General features: G+C 37.5%; 2 protein-coding genes across 3 annotated transcripts in view; one reads left to right on the top strand and one right to left on the bottom strand.

Annotated features, from left to right (window-relative positions):
• Nucleotides 1-4313, top strand: part of MNS1 (meiosis specific nuclear structural 1) — a 77485-nt gene extending 73172 nt beyond the window's left edge. The window contains exons 9-10 of the mRNA XM_040620608.1: nucleotides 2569-2694; nucleotides 3984-4313. Coding sequence (XP_040476542.1) covers nucleotides 2569-2694; nucleotides 3984-4076 — 219 coding nt within the window. The 3' untranslated portion in view covers nucleotides 4077-4313. The remainder of the gene's footprint in view (nucleotides 1-2568; nucleotides 2695-3983) is intronic.
• Nucleotides 4314-4463: 150 nt separating this feature from the next.
• The window catches only part of TEX9 (testis expressed 9), a 62531-nt gene continuing 54114 nt past the window's right edge, over nucleotides 4464-12880 (bottom strand). For both annotated transcript variants that reach the window (XM_008706010.2, XM_040620609.1), the window contains 2 exons: nucleotides 5486-5620; nucleotides 4464-4872 (listed from right to left, as the gene is read on the bottom strand). In XM_008706010.2, the coding sequence (XP_008704232.1) occupies nucleotides 4795-4872; nucleotides 5486-5620 (213 nt within the window). In that variant the 3' untranslated portion in view covers nucleotides 4464-4794. The remainder of the gene's footprint in view (nucleotides 4873-5485; nucleotides 5621-12880) is intronic.

Below are 12880 nucleotides of genomic sequence, written 5' to 3' on the forward strand. Positions count from 1 at the left end.
TGCCATATTTCCAGATGTCTAAGTGACATAGCTGGAAATTTTGTAGATGCCTTAGCATTTAGGTTTCCAAAAGTGAACATTCCAGACAAACCTTTTCATTTCTGTAGCCTGAATCTTGGTTAAAGACCACATATTCAGTTAGTCACCTAAGTCTATGACCTTAGACTCATTCCTGGATTTTTACCCATTTCTAATAGTTTTTAGTCAGCCACTAAATTCTGTTGACTTTACTTCAGCAATAAGTCATTAAATCCAGTTTCGTTTCTTCGTAACTTAGTTCAGACATTTAATGCCATTCCTGTGGACTACCGAAGCTGTCATCTACTATTCTCCATATGACTCCAGTCCACTATCTGCCACTAGTTACTATGGGTTTAGAAAACTCATTAGATCCTCCTCCTGCTTAAACTTAAGTGGATTACAGCATTAAATCGCAATTCCTTAGCTTTGATATAAACCAATCATGATTTACTCTAACCTTTAAGGGTTAACCTATAAGCACCTAGAATCTTGCCTAGCAAGTGGGAAATAATGTTTGTTGAATCAGTGAGGGTGATCAACGTCAGACAAGCAGAGCAAAGAGGATAAAAATTCGAAGGATTTTGAAATTGATCAGAAGTCTTTGAATACTCCTTGCCTAGAAAGAGGTACAAACGGTGACAAACCGTCCCATCTCATGGCTTACAGAGCTAATTAGAAAGCTCCTAGAAAAATTAGCAAGAAAACTGTAAATGGAAATCAGATAAAACTACCGAAAGCATAGATAACTTCAAACAGATAACTTCAATTTGTCTTAATGTCATATTCCTAGTATGAAGCTGTGTGCTTCAAGTGTGAGATTGGATCACATCCCAAGGGCAAGGGTGGATTTTCATGATCATGGAATATATTAATCCATTCCGTTACAATCCTATGAGGCTCTGTGTTTTTTTTAGATTTTAGAGATATTCCTAAAATAGGTATCTACAATTCTGTCTAGCTCTAAAAAAAATCATATGGTTAGTCAGACAAAAATCTGAAACTCCCTAGGAAATAGTTAGCTACTATCAGCTATTCAGAATTTGTCCTAAATGGACAAAATGGTTTCAGACTTTTCTAAACCACTTATCCTAATTTACTATAAAAGTGTTTATTAGGATATTTAATGTGTTTACCACATCCTAAGAAGAGAAATCTTGTATTCTACGCGAATTAGAGATTGTACATCATTGGACAAAAATCTAACAAGTGCGCTTTCCTCATAACATTACAGAACTTTCTTGCATCTCCTTTTTATCAGGAACACATCAGTTAGGACTAGGTTTGGCTACAGGTAGAGTACCAAATTAATAGTGGCTTAGTAGATGGTTTATTCTCCCACATAAAAGTCTATATGACATTTTTGCTTATATTCAATTGGCAGAAACCAAGTCCTATTTTGGCCACACCTGAGTGTAAGGGAGTCTTAGAAATGTAGTCTAAAAAAAAAAAAATTCAGGTATAACAATTCCATGGCAGATTCTATTACCCTATTTGATCTTAGAGATAACATAAATAAGAGCCACTCAACTCTGATTCAGGAACAAATGGGTGAGAGTGTCTTTTCTCACTTAGCTATCTCAGCGCTGCTTCCGATTCTGTAATGCACGTAGTATCATAGTAGACAACATATTCTCATGAAAAGCTATCATGGATTTACATGGCATTGGATATGGCTGTCCTAGCATCCTTCTTTATCTTCATCTGGTAACTGCAAAGAGTTATTAGGTTATGTAGAAGCTTGCCTCCCATTGTAGCAAAACAGACATACTCTTTCCCAGTTTACAGGACTTTGACAAGGAGTGGTCTGAAGAAATAATGACCCTGGGAAACTATGGTTGTTGCAAAGATAAGCTTAATATTAATACTACTTTAATTGTAGGTGGAATTCATTGCTTCAGTGGTCTGCCTTTAGCACCCTTTTTCCAATAGGATTATTTGGGTACAGCTCCATAAGAGTTCTTTTAAGCCCTAGAACTTTTTAAAGCTGGTCCTCTCTTCCACCAGATGTGGCACAGAAGTTTGGTGTGGTTATGTAAGAGCACCCAGTGCTCTCCTGAGAAACACTGGTTCTTCTGTGGGACCTCTTGCTCCTACTCTTGTGCTTCATACAGACTCTTACAAGTCTTAACATATGGAAATACAGACCTTTGAGATATCCCTATTCTCTTTTATCCAGCTTTTGTTTTACACTGTAAGCTGCCTTCAGCACTTGGCATATGGTAAACATTACATAAATATTTGAATTAGAAATCCCTTCTTTGAGAAATTTTTCCTTGGTAATGAAGATATTGTTCTAAAAATATATACTTGCCTCCCTAAAATCCTAGTCATGACTATTGTTTTTGTAACTTTAAGGGAATAGTAACTGTAAACGAGATATGTTGGGTATATAATAAATATAAAAGATATATATACTATATAGTATTTCCTGAAGTGTCGAAAATAGTTCAGCAATTTTATCTAATTCACTGCAAGAATAGTTTTATTTGATGACTTCTTAAAAGATTAATGTATTCTGTGACAATAAAATTTTATTTACATTTCCAGCAACGTGAACTGGAAGAATGGCAGTTGCAGCAAAGAAGACAAGGATGTATTAATGCAATTATTGAAGAAGAAAGACTGAAACTTCTCAAAGAACATGCTACAAAATTACTAGGATATCTCCCTAAAGTAAGTGCGATTTAACTCAAGGTATAATCTTCCCGACCTCCAGTAGTGGGGAAAATACATGGTAATTAGGATTTCAGAGGGCCTGGGTTTTGCTTACTTCGGCAGTGGGATCTTAGGCAGTTATTGACATCTGTCTCTAAAATGAGAGAGTTGGTCTAGGCACATTCTTAGAAGTATGAGCTAGATTTCCTGAACTTAAATTGTAGAAGTTTTTCCTCCCCTTTTGGTGCAGTAAGTCTAACACTAAACTACCCTAAAAGCAGTTGCGATACTTTGTACACTGAAGCTGATGACCTACAGGAAAATCTTGTAATTAGTAACGCTGCTAACAGACATATGCTTGAACCGAGGCTGAGACAGATCTGCTATGTAATGGGAGGGTATAAGTAGGTAGTACTAGGTAACCTGTTTTTAAAAGTACTTCCAAAAGATAACAGATTTTCTTGTATGCGTGAGATACATTCTGACTATAAATGAAGTAACAATTGAGTTTCATAAGCCACATAAACATCTGGATGCATGTAAATAAAATTTCCATCCTCCAAAAATAGAAATGTCATTTGATTTATTCATTTGGAAGAATCAAGTGCTTATTTTGTTTTCAGTGCAGTGCAGAGAAGGAGAAAGGAGTAATTACTGCTTGTCCACATCACTTCAATCATAAAAAAAACTATAAATTCTGGAGAGTCTGGGATTTAGATATTTTTAAAAGTAAATAATTGTGGAGATGGGGAGAGCCTAACAAACCTGATATGTCCCCAAATGACCTAAATTATTCTTTAACTCCTTTAAATTATATAAGTAAATATTTAACAGCCTTTTACTGTATAGTATAAGGGAAAAGTAAATAAAAGCATGGAGAATTTCGAAGGGCTTGCCTAAATGGCTTACCTCCAAACCTGGAGCCTTTCCTGCAAGATTGCAGGTTTGCCGATCAGCCATAGAATGGAGGCAAGAGCCAGTCCGATGCATGAGCTGGGCAAAGCTCAGTCTCTTCACCCTGACCTCTCTCATACCTTGTTAAATTCTCATTCAGCCAATCCTAGCAGTGGTGACCTGCAGTAGTAAAGTAGAAGAGCCCAGATTCTTAGGCTGGAGCTCATAGATAAGTCAGGAAATCAAAGAACATTCAGTATACATATTGGGTCATAATTTTAGAGAACAGTGATGTTTTCCATAAACCTATTGAATAGATTTCCTTATCTTGGAGATAACTTCTGAAATTGTAGTCTATGTATTTGTTAGTCTTATAAGCATTTGAAGTAACCCATGAAATATTTTTCTTGTAGGGAGTTTTTAAAAAAGAGGATGATATCGATATGCTTGGTGAAGAGTTTAGGAAAGCATATCAGAAAAGGAGTGAAATTTGTGAAGAGAAGTGACACCATCGAGATTTGGTAAAACCTGGATTGTTTTTACCACTAGATGTCACTGTAACTTCTGTTTTACAGTTAAGTAATACTCCATAATCTATTTGGATTTCCTAAAGGGTCTCCGTAATTCATATTTTTTAGCTACAAAATTGCTTTTAGTCAAACTTGTACTGATAAAGTGAAGATCTGAGTTCTACACCACATCTCGACAGTCCATATATATAAATACATTAGAGGCCAAACCCAGGAGACAACCTCTCCGTACTCCTGCTGCTCAGAGCTTTCTCTGCATCTCCATTCAGACCAGCAGTATTTGTGGTTTTGGAACTTAACTTCCGGGATTTGGCCAAAGTATCTTTCTTTCTACTATAAGGAAAGAGAATAGTTAAGAGTGAGGAATTTCAAAGCGGTTTATTGTCATTAAACTTAGAATTCCTGTCACATAAACTTATTTATGAACTAGAACAGAATCTCTAAAGTACTTTACATTAGAGGGCAAGTGGGTCACAAGAAAGAATTCCTATTTTACAAAATATTCCTTTTCTAATAATAATTACTTTCAATTTTGTATCCCCTCACTCTGAATAGGGAATTCACTGGAATTGCTTTGATTTCATTATGAAATATCGTCATTACTTATAAAGAGTAAAAACAAATCATTAAAACTTTAGTTGAATAAAATGTATATGGGTCTCATACAAAGTCTGTATACTTTAAAGTAGATCATTTATGAATTTCCCCATTCAAGTGCCTTCATAAATTCCTCTTCGGTGAAAGACAGCATCTTGGCAGCTTCAATATGCATCTGCGTTTGTAACAAATCAATACGGTTTTAGTATTAAGAGTAGCACAGAATAGGAAATCAATAAATGTGTGTATAAATATGCTATCAAATTAATCTCTGTTGGAATGTGTATTCGAGTTCTAATAAACATGGTATTTGAAATAATTAGTGATCAGCTTGTAAAAACCTATTTTGTCCATGGTGGTTACTGAACCAACTGGTTGAGAGAACAACAACATTCTAATTCCTAACCTTTGCAAAAAGGGAAAGTGGCAGAACCATGACTTTGTATCTTCTCACCACGGGTGACTCGTGTGTACAGAAGGGAATAGTGGTTTGGAAATCAATCTTCAGTGTTCCAAGAGGCAAACCAATTCCCTAAGATAGTTATTCTTGTATATACTGTAATTAAGGAGTACCCATACTGTATTTCTAGTCCCATTTGCCACATTACTAGTTTACTTGCATGGAAATATCCATCTGCTTGGATGACACATTATGTATGTTATATAGATAAAATTTTGTGCCTAAGCATGTCAAAATAAAAAGCATATCTAAAGTAGAACTAACGATTTTAGTCGAGTGGCCCAAATACTACCTATGATTTCACTGTGTTTTTAAAGGATAGACTCACCTTCTGCCTTTTTAAAACATCAATTAATTTTAATTGTTTCTTCAACCCTATCATTAATTCCCCTTTTTGTTTTTCTAGCTTCTTGTTTTCGGATTTCAATGCTTCAATTTTTTTGTGTTCTTCATTGGCTATATCCTGCAAAAAGAAAAAGAAATCCCATATAGTCTTCAGTCTTTATTGAAAACATTATTAAAAATATTGCCACACTAGTAATAACTATCTTTAACTGAAATAAATTTTCTTTTTAACACTGATAACTTATAATGATGCTCATGTCTCACACATTTAAACATTCTAGAAATAATAAATCAGTTCTACTTCCAGTAATGGCAGTTTGTAGTAGACCAACTCTGCTGGGGGTAACAAAACCATATTTGAAGGTATAGATGAGTAATCAATAGTGAGCAGAAACTGGAGGTGATATGATCCTTGAGAAAAGTGAAATACACTGGCTGAAGTCCACATTCAGTTGGCTTCTGAGAGCACTTTCTACTTCATGGGTTCACAGGAGATAGACCTTGAGGAAAAAGTAGCAGTCTTACTGGTCTGAGGAATGAGACAATAGGGTTGCCAGCATTGTAGAAATTTCCAGGTGACAAATCCTAGAAAGAATGGAGCCCTCAAAATTCCCTCAAATCCCTGGCAGACACCTGAATACCCCATGTGCAGGGTGAGACCCCTAGGAACACGTGAAAGGCAACAGCTGTGGTCTAAGAGCTGAGCAGAGAATTCAGCCACAGGCCTGACAATGGAGAGTTTGTAATCTTGGCAAAAATTATCTGAATGAGCTCTGCATCAATTTGGACAATGCAGAAAAAGGACCTGTGAACTCTGATAGGTCAGTAGAATTTAAGTACAGGAAGATCTTAAACGTTAAAGAAAGCCTTTCAAGCAAAAGGGCAATGATACCAGAAGGAAATCTGAATTTATGTACATATAAAAAAAGTACCAGAAATAACATAATAAATATTAGCAGACTTTTAAAAAAAAATCTCTTTAAAAGATGATTGACAGTGATGTCACCAAGACAGCAGATAAGGAAGTTCCAGGCCCTTTTCCCCTAACGAACACACATGGAAACACGATACAATGGAGTGTTGTCAGAACTATAGAAACCAATTAAGCAGCAGTAACAACCAAACACCTAAACAAAAAGCCACATTCAAAATGATAGGAAATTTCATGGCATTTATGCTCATCCTTTTCCCTTACCCTCCTGGCATAATGGAAGGAAGCCTTTTAATTCATGGAAAGAAGAGTAGAACTTGCTTGTAACATTCTGACTTGTCTGGGGATTGCTTGAGGGACTGTCTTGCCTGACTCTGAGCACTGATGGAATGGTGACAGTTTACATACCAGGTTGGAGGCTGCTAAAAGCAGTGGTGGGAACTGCTGCACAGGGGGCCTTTAGGGGGGGTCTGCAGAACCATGAAGGCCTAGGTGCAAGAGATTATGGCTCGAGGAATAAAATACAACAACTAAGGCCCTGAAAAAAAGCAGGGCTGAGACTCCTAGGAAATTAAGACATTTAAATGACAAACAAATGAGCTTTAAGACACATGGAAAACAATACGAAATGGTAATGGAAGTTCTTCCCCATCAGTAATAACTTGAAATGTAAATGAATTAAACTTCCCCTAGATTGGATTTAAAAAACAAGATTGAACTGTATAATGTCTACAAGAGACTCACTTTAGATCTGAGGACATACACTGAAAAATGAAAGGATGAAAAAATATACTGCATGCAAATAGTACCCAAAGGAAGATAGGGGTGGCTATAATATCAGACAAAATAGACTTTAAGTCAAAACAGTTATGAGAGAAAAAGGCCATTATATAATAATAAAATGCTTGATTCACCAAGGACTTATAACAATTATATATGCACCAAACATCAGTTCCTAAATATATGAGGCAAACACAGAACTGGTGGAAGAAAAAACAGCACTGCAATTATAGTAGACTTCAATACCCAACCCATGAATAGAACAACCAGAAAGAGCAATAAGAACAGTACTTGATAACCCAACAGACCAACTGGAGCCAAAAGACATATATAGTACATTGCCCCCAACAAAAGCAAAGTACACATTTTTCTTTTATCCCCCCCAAACATTTATTTTAGAGAGAGAGAGAGAGACCGCAGGGCAGAGGGGAAGAGAGAGGGACAGAGAAACCCGCACAGACTCTGTGCTCAGTGTGGAGCCGGATGCAGGGCTTAATCTCACCACCCTGAGACTACAACCTCAGCTGAAACCAAGAGGCAGCGCTCAACTGACTCTACCACCCAGATGCCCCAAAATGCACATTTTTCTTAAGTGCACAGGGAACATTCTCCAAAACACATCATGTTGGGCCACAAAACAAGTCTTAGTAAATTTTAAAAGATTGAAGCCATACAAACTGTCTTTTCTGTTCACACTGAAATGAAACTAGAAATCAACAGAAGGAAGATTGGAAAATCCACCAATATGTGGGAATTTGTACTCTTAACCAATGGGTCGAAGAAGAAATCACAAGGAAAATTAGAAAATATCTTCAGATAAATGACAATGAAAACACAACGTACCAAAACTTATGGGATATAATGAAAGCAATGCTAAGGGGAAAATGCATAGCTATAAATGCTTAACGCTGAGATCTTTAAAGATCTCAAATCATAACTAACTTTATAACTTAACTAGAGAACTAAACCCAAACCTAGTTGAAAATAGGAAACACTAAAGATGAGGGCAGAGAGAATGAAATAGAGAATAAAATAACAGTAGAGAAAAATCAATGAAACCAAGAGTTGGCTCTTTGAAAAGATCAACAAAATTGACAAGCCTTTACCTAGACTAAGAAAAAAAAAAAAAGACTCAAATAACAGCAGAAATGAAAGGGGATGTTACAACTGACTTTACAAAAATAAAATTGTAAATGGAAGAGTAACACTACAACTGAAACCACAGAAATAAAGAGCGTAAGGGAATACTCTGAACACCAGTACACCAATAAGCTGGATAACCTAGACAAAACAAATTCCTAGACACTCCCCATCTACTAAGAGTGAATGATGAAGAAACAGGCAGTTCAGGGAATCCAAACAAATATGTAACTAGTTAGGAGATTGAAGGAATACTCAGAAACCTATCAACAAGGAAATCCCCAAACCAGATGGCTTCACTGGTGAATTCTACCAAATATTTAAAGAAAAATTAACACCGAGAAGAGTAAGATGGCAGAGGAGTAGGAAACCTTAATTTCATCTGGTCCCAGGAACCCATTTAGCTAGCTATCAAATCATTCTGCACACCTGCGAACTCAACCTGAGATCGAAGAGAATAGCTGCAACTCTACGAATAGAAAAGTGACCACTTTCTGCAAGGTAGGAGGTGCGGAGAAGTGAATGTGAGGTGATACACAGGAAGACAGACCGCAGGGGGAGGAAGCCTCCATCAGCCGCCTACGGGCAAGTGCTAGAGCACGAGCACAAAAACGGAACTTGTAGAAGTCTGCTCCGGTGAGGGATGTCGCTCTGGTGGCTAAGCGGGAGAGGGAACCCTCGCTGGGACAGTGTGGTCTCAGGACCCTTGGGGTCACAGGAAGACCAGGGGTGCCTGAGTGCGGCAGAGCTCCCAGGTATTGGAGGAGGGAAGCCGGCTGCAGAGTGAGCCGAGGAGTAGGCTCTCAGCTCGGGGTGGCCATACACTGTGAGTCGGGCCGCTGCTCTTCCACCGGGCCTCAACAAGCGGCAGATCTAGGGAGAGCCCCATTCCTCCTCCAGGAAGAGCAACGCGTGACCGTGCCGCACAGCCTGCTGGGTTTGGAGACTCCAAACAGGGCCGGGAGCCAGAGACAGAAATACTCGGTCACAGGCTGGGTGAGCACGGAGTGCGGCCGGAGACCAGGGGACAGGAGTGACTGACTGCTTTTTCCTGAGGGCACACTGAGGGGCAGGGCCCCGAGCTTTCGGCTCCAGGGCCAGAGACTGGGAGGCCGCCATTTTCATTCTCATCCTCTAAAGCTGCGCAGAAAGCCTTCAGGGAACAAAAGCTACGGAGAGCAAACCAGAGCAATGACTTAGCCTGGCCCCTGGCAAGGGTGGTGCAATTCTGCCTGGGGCAAAGACATTTGAGAATCAATGCAACAGGCCCCTCCCCCACATGATCGGCAAGGACAGCCAGCCAAGACCCAAGTTTAGGGATCAATGCAAATTGTAAAACTCCAGCGCTAGGGGGAATACAGCACATAGAATTCATGGCTTTTTCCCCATGATTCTTTAGTCTTTCAAATTTAATTTTAATTTTTTTTCTTTTTAAAAATTTTTCTTCTTTCCCTTTTCAACCAACTTTTCCTTTTTTAAAATCCTTTTTAATTTTCATTTTTACAGTCATATTCTATCCCTTCATTGTATTTAACCTTATTTTTGTGCGTGTGTATATATCTACATATGTGTGTATATATATATGTATATATGTATATACACATACATATATATGTGTGTGTATATATATATATATACACACACACAAGTTTTTCTTTCTTTAAAATTTTGGGGTGCAGTTTGTTCTAATAGACCAAAATACACCCAAAATCTAGTGTATGGCTCTGTTCTATTGACCAGCCTGATCATATTCTTTTTTTCCCTTATTTTTTTGTTTTAAGTTTTTTAATTTTCATATTTACAGTTACATTCTATCCTCTCAATGTCCTTAATTTTACTTTTGCATATATAAGGTTTTTTTTCATTGCAATTTTGAGATGTAGCTTCCCCTAACAAACTGACCAAAATACACTCAGAAGGTAGTGTATGGCTCTGTTCTGTTCACCTGTTTATATCCCTTCCTTTTTTGTTTTTTCTTTTTTTGTTTTTCCTTGTTTTTTAATTTCCATTTTCACACAGTCTAACCTTTCATTGTATTTAATTTTATTTTTGTACATATACAAGTTTTTCCTTCGTTACAATTTTGGGATCTAGTTTTCTAAAAAATAGACCAAAATACACACAGAATCCAGCATATAGCTCTATTCTGCTCACCAGTATGATTATATATATTTTTCCTTTTTTTTCCCCTGCTTCCAGGTCTCTTCTGATTTGTTTAGTGTATATTTCTCTGGGGTCCTTGTTGCCCTTTAGTATTTTAGTATTTTGTTCTCTCGTTATCTAAAGAGCGTTCTACTAAAGAATGAATGGGTCAACCAGGAAATTAAAGAGGAATTTTAAAAATCATGGAAACAAATGAAAATGAAAACACTACTGTTCAAAACCTTTGGGATGCCGCAAAGGTAGTCCTACGAGGGACGTATATAGCACTACAAGCCTTTCTCAAGAAACAAGAAAAGTCTCAAATACACAACCTAACCCTACACCTAAAGGAGCTGGAGAAAGAACAGCAAATAAAGCCTAAACCCATCAGGAGAAGAGAGTTAATAAAGATTACAGCAGAAATCAATGTAACAGAAACCAAAACAACAGAACAGATCAACAAAACTGGGGGCTGGTTCTTTGAAAGAATTAATAAGATTGATAAATCCCTGGCCAGACTTATCAAAAGGAAAAGAGAAAGGGCCCAAATTAATAAAATCATGAATGAAAAAGGAGAGATCACAACGAACACTGAAGAAATACAAGCAATTATAGAACATATTATGAGCAACTATATGCTAACAAATTAAACAATCTGGAAGAAATGCATGCATTCCTAGAGACGTATAAATGACAAAAACTGAGCCAAGAAGAAATAGAAAACGTGAACAGACCCATAACCAGCAAGGAAAATGAAGCAGTGATCAAAAATCTCCCAAAAAACAAGAGTGCAGGGCCTGATGGCTCCCCTGGGGAATTCTACCAAACATTTAAAGAAGAATTAATACCTATTCTTTTGAAGCTGCTTCAAAAAATGAAAATGGAAGGAAAACTTCCAAACTCTTTTTAAGAAGCCAGCATTAACATTGATCCCAAAACCAAAGACCCCACCAAAAAGGAGAATTACAGACCAATATCCCTGATGAACATAGATGTAAAACTTCTCACCAAAATACTAGCCAATAGGATCCAACAGTACATTAAAAGGATTATTCACCATGACCAAGTGAGATTTATTCCTGGGCTGCAAGGATGGTTCAACATCCACAGATCAATGTGATATACTACATGTGATAAAAGAAAGGACAAGAACCATCTCAGTAGATGCAGAAAAAGCATTTGACAAAGTACAGCATCCTTTCTTGATTAAAACTCTTCAGTGTACGGACAGCGGGTACATACTTCAATACCATAAAAGCCATCTATGAAAAACCCACAGCAAATATCATTCTCAACAGGGAAAAACTGAGAGCTTTTCCCCCAAGGTCAGGAAACATGGCAGGGATGTCCACTCTCACCACTGCTGTTCAACATAGTACTAGAAGTCCTAGCCTCAGCAATTAGACAACTAAAGAAATAAAAGGTATCCGAATCAGGAAATAAGTCAAACTCTCACTCTTTGCAGATGACATGATATTTTATGTGGAAAACCCAAAAGATTCCAACTCCAAAATTTCTAGAACTCATACAGAAATTCAGCAAAGTTGCAGGATATAAAATCGATGCACAGAAATCAGTTGTATTTCTATACACTAACAACGAGACAGAAGAAAGAGAAATTAAGGAGTCAATCCCATTTACAATTGCACCCAAAACCATAAGATACCTAGGAATAAACCTAACCAAAGAGGCAAAGGATCTGTACTCAGAAAACTATAGAATACTCATGAAAGAAACTGAGGAAGACACAAAGAAATGGAAAAACATTCCATGCTCATGGATTGGGAGAACAAATATTAAAATGTCTATACTACCTAGAGCAATCTAAACATTCAATGCAACTCCTATCAAAATACCATCAACTTTTTTTCACAGAACTGGAACAAATAATCCTAAAATTTGTATGGAACCAGAAAAGACCCTGAATAGACAAAGGAATGTTGAAGAAGATAACCAAGGCTGGTGGCATCACAATTCTGGATTTCAAGCTCTTATTACAAAGCTGTAGCCACCAGGAGAATACGGTACTGGCACAAAAACAGACACATAGATCAATGGAACAGAACAGAGAACCCAGAAAGGGACTCTCAACTCTATAACTAATCTTCGACAAAGCAGGAAAGACTATCCAATGGAAAAAAGATAGTCTCTTCAACAAATGGTATAGGCAAAATGGGACAGCCACATGCGGAAGAATGAAATTGGACCATCTCCTTACACCATACACAAAAATAGACTCAAAACAGATGAAAGACCTAAATGTGAGACAGGAATCCATCAAAATCCTTGAGAACACCGGCAGCAATCTCTTCCACCTCGGCCACAGCAACTTCTTGTTAGACATGTCTCCAAAGACAAGGGAAACAAAGGCAAAAATGAACTATT

The sequence above is a fragment of the Ursus maritimus genome, unplaced genomic scaffold (assembly GCF_017311325.1).
Source record: "Ursus maritimus isolate PB19 unplaced genomic scaffold, ASM1731132v1 scaffold_35, whole genome shotgun sequence".
Classification (NCBI taxonomy): Eukaryota; Metazoa; Chordata; class Mammalia; order Carnivora; family Ursidae; genus Ursus; species Ursus maritimus.